General features: G+C 67.1%; 1 protein-coding gene across 1 annotated transcript; it reads left to right on the top strand.

Annotated features, from left to right (window-relative positions):
- Window positions 1-3,813: 3,813 nt before the first annotated feature.
- Window positions 3,814-7,433, top strand: MEF2B (myocyte enhancer factor 2B; the record flags this gene model as incomplete). Its single annotated transcript, XM_084302504.1, has 8 exons — window positions 3,814-3,867; window positions 4,060-4,263; window positions 4,348-4,476; window positions 4,565-4,730; window positions 5,722-5,867; window positions 6,309-6,420; window positions 6,513-6,609; window positions 7,121-7,433. 8 exons carry the CDS (start codon window positions 3,814-3,816, stop codon window positions 7,431-7,433), a joined length of 1,221 nt encoding a protein of 406 aa, XP_084158630.1.
- Window positions 7,434-8,497: the final 1,064 nt, after the last annotated feature.

Below are 8,497 nucleotides of genomic sequence, written 5' to 3'. Positions count from 1 at the left end.
TCCCTTCCCCCTTCTCCTAGCTCCAGGCACAGGACGTGGCTGCGCAGCCGCCCACCCTAATAACCGCCCCATCATCTGTCCCCGGGCTGAATTTGGGGAGAACTTTCTGCGTTTAGCATTTCAGGGGGCTCTCAGAGATGGAGAAAGATGCAAAAGCCCCGCACAGAGCCCGGCACGATGCACCTGCTGCCCGGTACCGTGCCCGGTGCCGAAGCGCACCGATCCTCGCAGCGGCACAGCCAAGCCCCGCGGCTGCCCTGGGGCTGTGCTGCAGCTCATGGAAAAACACGCTGCTCCCAGGGGGCCGATCCGGCTCAGCGCGCTAATTAGGAGAGCGGATAGGAAGTTTACACACTCCGCCGTGATGCAAATGACCCCTAAAGATGCACAGGAGCCGGGGAGTTAATTATAACCCTGGCTGCAGCCGGAGGGCTGGGGCGACACCTCGCTGCGCCTCCCCGGCTGGCCGAGGGACGGATCCTGGCCAGGGGACAGCTCGCAGGAGCTGGGTGGACGCGAGCCGGGTGCGTGCGAGGGAGCAGAGAGCCGGGGCTAAAGATACGCAGGCGTGGGAGGGAGCAGGGGCCGGCGGGACGCCAGGCAGCGCGGGGAGCTTCTGGCCGGCGCAAAGCATCTCCTCTCCTCGACCGTAGGTGGGGCAAGGCAAGCGGGCTCTCCTCCTGGCCTGGTGTGGGCTAGAAGTTGCCGAGGCTGGGTTTGAGGGCTGCAGAGCTCTGCTTGTGTCGGTGTAGGGGTTTGCTGGGCCCCCCAGAGCCCGGTGTGAGCGCAGGGAGCTCCTTTCCTAGGTCCCCGTTGCGCTCTCCAAGTCTGAGGGCCGCAGCCGGGAGCCCGTTGTGGGTGCTGGGTGCTGCTCCTGCGGCACCGGGGCGCTCCCTTGGTGCTGTCCCCGGCCGTGGGGACAAGGCTGGAGGGACGGAGGTGACACCGCGCCACTCGGTGCCATCCCCTCGTGCCCGTCACGGCGCAGCTGCGATAATCGCCTGCAGCACTAATGCCGCTTATCGCCTTATCGCCTGGGCGCAGCAATTAAAACCCGGACCGAGAATCCTCCCCCCCCCCCTTTCCCAGCCCTTAATACCTGCCGGGGGGGGCACGGAGGAACCGAGGAGCCGGTGCCGTGCCGCACTGCGGTGTCCGAGCCCTTGGGGCAGCCCCTTTGGAGGCACGAAACCAAAATGCCAGCACCACCGGTCACAAGAGCATCCCTCCCCGGTGCCCGGTGGTGCTGGGGCTGCGCGAGTCCCCCCGCGGGTCCCTCGTGGCCGCGGTGGCCTCGTGGCCGGGGCGATGCCCCAGGAGGACCCAACGGGGCTGAGCGCTGGCTGCCGAAATAATGAGCTGCTCGGGGAGGAGGCTGATGAAACCGCCCCGCGTGTTGCACGAGGCCTCGCTGCGCCCTCAGCCCCGGTGCAAGGGACCGGGGAAAAGGGGGGGAACCTGGGGGGGGGTCTGCACGCGAGTCCGGCCCCGGCACGACCCCGTTTCCCCCGCCGCAGCCCATCCCGACGGCGCTGTGGCTGCCGCTTCCTTCTCGCCTCTCGCGCCTCGCCTCCCCCCCTCCGCCTGCTATTTTGGGATGGGGCCTCCGCAGCACCGTCCTGGGGGTGCCGGTGCCCCCCGAGGGGCTCTGCAGCATCAGCGTGAGGGTGCTGGGGGGTCCCGACGCACCCTGCTTGGGTGCAGGGGGGGGACGTGGCAGTCCCAGGGGCACTCCCGTCCCCTGCCGTGGCTCAGCACGGGCAGGGGGGACACGGAGAGGTTGGGGGGGCCCTTGCAGGATCAATCCCAGCGGTGTCAGATGAGCTTCCCAAATGTGAGCACAGCTGGAAAGCGGGGTGCCGGAGCAGGGTTTTGGGGTGCCGCAGCACCTGAGGGGTGGCGGTGCCGGATGGGGGGGGCCCTCGCCAGCATTTTGTGGCCCCCGCTGCAGGACGGGCTTGGCCTCCCCAGCACCTCTGAGCGCGTACAGCACGGCCTCTCCTCCGTGCTGAGGTTTGTGAGCCTTTAAAAAGAAACCCTCGGGGTGCAGCTGTGCTGCACTAGCAGGGGCGCGGGGGGCTTGGGGCCGGCCTTGGGGCCGTGCAGCTTCTTCTGGCCAAAAAGGGTCAAAGCAGGCTGCGAGCACGGCCCCCAGGGGAGCAGCTCGCGTTGCTGCACCTTCGACGGAAGATCATGGGGTTGGGGCGGGCAGGTGGGAGCCGAGCTGCCCCCGCAAATGCACCTGGGGATGCCCCGTGCCGTGCCGCAGGTGTCCGCACCAGGAGGGCAGGATCGGTCCCGGTTTTGGGAAAACCTCTGCGCTTTCACCAGGGAACTGGTGGCTGCTTTTCCCGGCAGGGCCGTTCCCCGCGGGGCTGGGGATGGTCTCGTCACCCCCCCTCTGTACCTTCGCGCCGTGCGTGGGCCCGGGGACGCAGGGTGGCAGCGGGGCCGTGGGAACGGCAGCACAATTTCCTTCCATAAATTAAAATTAGTTTTGATCAGCTAAATATAGCAGCTGAGCAAGATGGTAAATGGCAACGTGCTTGAGAGAAGGAAGCGGGACGGGCTGGGGCACTGGGGGAGCGAAAGGCTGGCGGTTCCCCAACCTGCACCGGGGCTGATCCCTGCCACGGGGGCTTGAGGGGCTCGCTTGGGGGATGCCCGGAGACATTTGGGGAGCATCGTCCCCTGGAGGGCTGATGCTGCAGCAGTGTCCTTGGTTCCCAGGCCAGCTCTTGCCCCGTGGCCATGGTTTGGGGTCAGCGGGGACGGAGCTGGCCCAGGGCTGCACCCAATTTGGGGCGGATGCGAGGGTCCCGCTGGGAACACGGTGATGCCAACCGTGGCTCCGTACCAGGTTTCCATGGAACCAAGCCCCCCGGCATCATCCCAGAGGGATTTTGGGGTGACCAGTGCTGGGGGGACAGCAAGAGGAGCCCCGGCTGCGTCCCCACGGTGTCAGTGGGGTGCAACAGGGACCGGTGCCCGGTGCTGGGCTGCAGCCAGGGCTGGCACCTTGCAGCGGGGTTGGGATCCGGGGTCCCTTGGCCCCTCGCTCTTCCCATCACCGCCTCACGTGGCACCAGGAGGTGGGTGGTTTCGCTTTGCTGTCTCCTCGTACAGCCACTTCCTGACCTGCGAACGGCTGAGGTCAAATTTAGTCTGTTCGCATTCAAAAAAAAAAGAAAAAAAAAAAGCAAAAAAAAACCAACACACACACACACACAAAACATTGAACCTAAAAACAGCCCCTTTGTCTTACCGAGGACCCTCCCCGCGGCCAGCCCAGCCTCTTTTGTAACCCCCCTCCCCATCAGCCCCATCCGCCCCGGTAAAAACCCCCGGCGAGGGCGAGCGCGGGGCAACGACGGCGCAGCTTTGGGATGCCAAGGCTGAGCCCACGCTCCCGGAGAGGGATTTGGGAACGTGGCACTGGCGCTCTGCAGCCAGCACACCCAGGTGCCGGGGGGCTGCCGGGGGGCTGCCGGGAGGCTGCCGGGGGGCAGGGGTGTCGGAGATGGGGCTGTGGGGCCGGCTGAGCAGAGCAAAGGGGAATTTTCCCGCCTGCCCCAAAGAATTTCCCATTTTTTTTGGTATTTCGAGGGCTTTGACGCTCTTTGCGGAAAAGCTGGGAAATGCCGCCGGGACCAAAACTTCCTCTGAAAAGTTATTATTAATTTTTTTTTTTTTTTCAGCAAAGCTTATTTTGGCTGGCGGAGGGGCGAGGAGGCACCCAGGAGGTGCTCACGGGGTTTCTCTCTCTCTCTCTCTCTCTCTCTTCCAGTCTCCCTCCGAGTCTAGGAGTCAGAAATGGGCCGGAAAAAAATACAGATCAGCCGAATTCTGGACCAGCGGAACCGGCAGGTAGGAGGAGAGGGGACGAAAAGGGACGAGGAGCCGCGAGGCTGGGGAGGGACGAAGGGAGGCGAAGCCGCTCGGCCCCCAGGGGCATCGGATCCTCCAGAGGCTGGAGATTTTGGGTGCTGGAGGGGAAAGGAGAGGGCGGCGGGGCCGTGGCGGTGGCACCGGGGCAGCGCCGCGTCCCCTTCCCCGCAGGTGACCTTCACCAAGCGTAAATTCGGGCTGATGAAGAAGGCGTACGAGCTGAGCGTGCTGTGCGACTGCGAGATCGCCCTCATCATCTTCAACAGCACCAACCGCCTCTTCCAGTACGCCAGCACCGACATGGACAAGGTGCTGCTCAAGTACACGGAGTACAGCGAGCCCCACGAGAGCCGCACCAACTCCGACATCCTCGAGGTAGCGCCGGGGGGCAGAAAATTGTGGGGTGGGGGAGCTCGGGTAAAGAGCAGGGGACCCCGCTCACCGCCCCGCTCCCCACAGACGCTGAAGCGCAAGGGGCTGGGGCTGGATAGCCACGAGCTGGAGCTGGACGAGGGGCTGGACGGCGGCGAAAAGATGCGGAAGCTGAACGAGGGCATGGACCTGACGGTGGCACGGCCCCGGTTTTACGTGAGTGGCCGCCACAGCGTGATGCTGGGGGACAGGAGCCGTGTCCCCAACCCCAGCCCTGACCCCAGCTCTCTGTTTCACCCCGCAGAGCCCGGTGCCGCTGCCCGAGGCCTCCTACAGCAGCTCCCCACCAGCCGGCGGTGACGGAGCCCTGGGCGGCACCAGCAGCTCCCCGCAGCACCAGGGCCGCCCGCCCGCCTTCAAACCATCAGCACCGAAGCTCTCGGGGCGCTCTCCAGGACCGATGCCCCCAGGTAGGCTCAGATATCGCTCGGCTGCGTGTGGGTGGCATCGCAGCGGGGACAAGGTTCCCCCCGGCGGCCACCTCGCTGGCCCCGGAGGGATTTTCCAGGCCGGACGCCGCATGCAAAGCTCCCCTCGCAGCATCTCCCGGGGATTTACCGGGAGCGGGGCAGGGGCGGGCGCGTGGGCAGGTAGCGCTGCCGCAGCTGCGGAAACGCCACCGGCTTCTGGCCTCCCTCCAGCTGCTTCCTGCGCGCTGCTGAGTCACGGCCGCCGCGCACCCAGGTGGCCCCGGGCACCCTGCACCCATGCCTCGTGTTCCCTCCTGTGCAGCAGAGCTGGAGCCGGGTGCCCGGTGGGGCTGGCGCGGGACTGGGTGCTGCCGGGTGCCCCCAAAGCTTCTGCCACCCTGGGGTCGGGCAGCAAAAACGGGGCTGGAAAAATTGATGCCGCGACTTGACCGGCGGAAAGCCCCCCCGGGTGGGTAGGAGGTGGCACGGGGGTGGCCGGCCCATGGGTGGCTTTGCCACAACCGGGATGGGCTGAGCCTCCACGGCTCCGCACTGCTCCTGGGGCAGGATGTGGGCACGCCGCGTGCCCACCTCGGACGGCAACGACCTGGCCGGGGAGGTGGAGGTGCCACAGGATGTCCCCCCGCTGCTCCGCGGGGAGCTGAGCCGCGAGGGCTGCCCGCAGCGGGGTCCGGACGGGGAGCTTTGCACCCTGCTGGCTCCCGGGGCCAGATCCGGCCGTCGCCTTCGTTTCCGCTCGCAGCACACGGCCGTGGCCGCAGCGGGCCGGGGGTGGCCACCACAGCCCAGGTGCGCTCAGGATGTGGCTTTGCCGGAGCGCGGCACCGTGCACGCACGCACGGGCACCCACCGGGGACGAGGGCACCTAGGCCACTTTCTGCATCCCTGGGGACCCCCTGAAGACAGGAGCCTGATGGTTCCACGTCCTTCGGTGCCACCCGCGCGTCCTCCTGTCCCTCTGTCCGTCCAGGTATCGGCTACCCCCTGTTCCCCCCCGGCAGCCTGAACCGAGCCCTGGCCACCAAGACGCCGCCGCCGCTGTACCTGGGAGCCGACGGCCGGCGCGGCGAAGCCCACGGCAGCTTGGCCAGCGGCAGGAGCGGTGGCAGCACGGCGGTGAGTGACACCAAGGGACTCTGCAGCACCCGGGGACATCGCCCCATAGATATAGCCCCATAGATTCAAGACCCCAAATGTGCAGCCCCCAGCTTTTGGGTCTCCGGGGTGCTCCTGGTGGCCGGGGGACAGTGCCAGGAGGATGCTCGGTGGCCTTGTCCCCCCTGTGTCCCCTCCCCAGCTGTGGCACCATGGGAGGGGGGCAGGGAGGGGTCCCCTGTTCCCAGCCAGCCCCTGTCTCACTGCAGCCAGGGGGCCACTGAGGTTCCTCCCCCCCCCAAATTCAGCAAGGAGCTGCTCTGATCCGCTCCCTTCTCCTCTTCCTCCTCCAACACCGGGGCTTTGCTGCGGGGCTGGGGAGGGAAAGGGAGCACCACAGCCCCCCCTGGGGGTCTCAGCAGCACAAAGCCTGACCTGGGGGGGCACTTTCACATCCCACAGAGGCCTCTGTACCCCGGTCTGCAGACCCTGAGCCCCGTGCTTCCACCGGGCAGTGCCGGCATCCCCAACCACAGCCTCTCCGGCTTCCCCTTCCTCGCCCCGGCACAAGCGGGTAAGTCCTGGCCCCGTGCCCCAGGAGGGTCAAAGACCTCCAGCCATGCCCCCCCCCCCACAGCTCCTGCTCACTTTTCATCCCCTGCTCAGCAGAGTACGGGGCTGGCGAGGCCCCGCCGCCCCCCGGCTTCCTTCAGCCTGGCCCCCCGGCTTCGTGGCAGCCCCCGCGGGACATGGCAGCGCTGGGGTAAGGAGCGGGTTGGGGACACGGGACAGCAGGGGACAGGGTCTGGCAACGGGGTGGGGTGAGGGAAGGGGGAATTTCGGGTTAACCCTTTTTTTTGGGTACCCAAAGCACAGCCCCACACCGTCCGGTTTCACCCCAAAACTGGGGCGCACGGGGACAGGCTGGGAACCCTCCCACCCACCCAGTCCCAGCCCGTCCCGCTGGCAGCGGAGCCTATTTAAAGCCGAATTTGGCCCCTGGGGACTTGGCCCCCGTGTCCCCCCCATCACACACCAGGCTCCCAGCAGCCGTTCCAGCGTGTGGGTGGGTGGCAGCCTGGGAAGCGGGTGCTGCAGCCCCCCCCAGAGTTGCTCGGGGGCGAGAAATTGGACGGAGACGGTGCATGAGATGAGTTGGGAGGCTCTCAGCCCTGCTTGGGTGGGTGGGGGGGGGGACACCCTTCCCACCCCCTGTGTGTCAGCCAGGGATGCTGCATGGGGACACCCGGCCTCACCCTCCCTTCTCACCCCAGGACCAGCACCAGGATTGTCCCCGCCGAGGACGTGGCCCCCGGCAGCTCCCCGCAGCCCCACGCCATCAGCATCAAGTCGGAGAGGGTCTCGCCGGGGCTCGGCTGCCCCTCGGGTACCCCGCAGCCCCCCCCTGGTGGTTTGACCTCCCTGAACGAAGCCTCCCGAAGCTCCGGAGACCTCCAACCGCGGGACGACTACGCCAAGGGTTATCCCTACCCCCTGGGCCCCCCCCGGCCGCTGGCGGAGGAGCAGAGGGCCACCATCCCCGTCCCCCCGCGGCGGGCACAGGCTGTGGACGGGTGGCAGAGATAGCGAGGCTGACGGGGTGCAGGGGGGAGCCGCCCCCCGCTTCCACCCCATCCCCGGACCCCCAAGGAGCCCCCCCCCCCAACTCCCTGGGGGCTTCCCAAGGGGTCCTGACCCCAACTCCGGGGCTGCAGCTCCCAGACCTCTCCCCCCCCACCCCAGCGCTCCCCATCCCTGACACTGCTGTCCCCCCCTTTTTCTCAGCTCTGCCCCCCAGCCCCATGCTCCTGCTGGGCACGGCGAGGTTGGGACCCCCCCGGCGTGACACGGTGTCCGGTGCCGGACTCTGTCTGTCCCCGTCCATCCGTCTGTCCCCGCGTGTCCCCACCGAGCAGGAGTGCCTGGGAAGTGCCACGGGGTGGCAGCAGGACTGAGAGCAGCAGCCGATGGCAGCGGGGGGGGGGGGGGCCCAAACCCTGCACCCAAAGGGCCAAATCCTGCCCCCCCCCGGCTGGGGCGAGGAAGGGGGGGGGGGAGAAGAGGGGGGGGGCAGAGGGCGCTGCTCCGCCAGCCCAGGGACTTTTTTTTTTTCTATTTATTACGTTCTCACCAATAAAGAGCTGGGGGTGTCGGGGTGCCTGGCGTCAGCTCCTTGGGGTGGGGATGCGCAGCTCGGTGTGGGGTGGCAAGTCATCAATGGCCCCGAGGGGAAAACTGGGCTGTGCCCCGTTAATTTTGGCTCGGCGCTGCTGTCCCCGAAGCCCCCCCTGACTCCAAGCCACCTCCCTGGGGTCACCGACCCCCCAGCACCGATGGCAGCAGGGTCACCCCGGCCCTCACCCTATCCCTGTGTCCCCATGGCTGAGCCGTGTGCTCCAGGAGACCCCAAAAAGATGCTTGGAGGATCTGATGCTGCAGGGTCAGTGCGGGTGGACGGTGTTCCCACTGACGGGGAAGCGGAAAACGCCCTCTTGTGCCCCAAATATCAGCATTAATGGGGACACATATGGGGTGAAGGAGGGTTGCTGGCACCTGCCCCATGCAGGGCTGGGCTTTTTGCAGCTCCCTGGGTTGGGGAAACCCTTCATGGGCCCTGCGACGTGTCGGGGATGGGAAGGAGGGTTTGGGGA

This window comes from Netta rufina, assembly GCF_964035555.1.
Source record: "Netta rufina genome assembly, chromosome: 28".
In the NCBI taxonomy this organism is placed as follows: Eukaryota; Metazoa; Chordata; class Aves; order Anseriformes; family Anatidae; genus Netta; species Netta rufina.
This window is presented reverse-complemented; position numbering and strand designations above follow the sequence as displayed.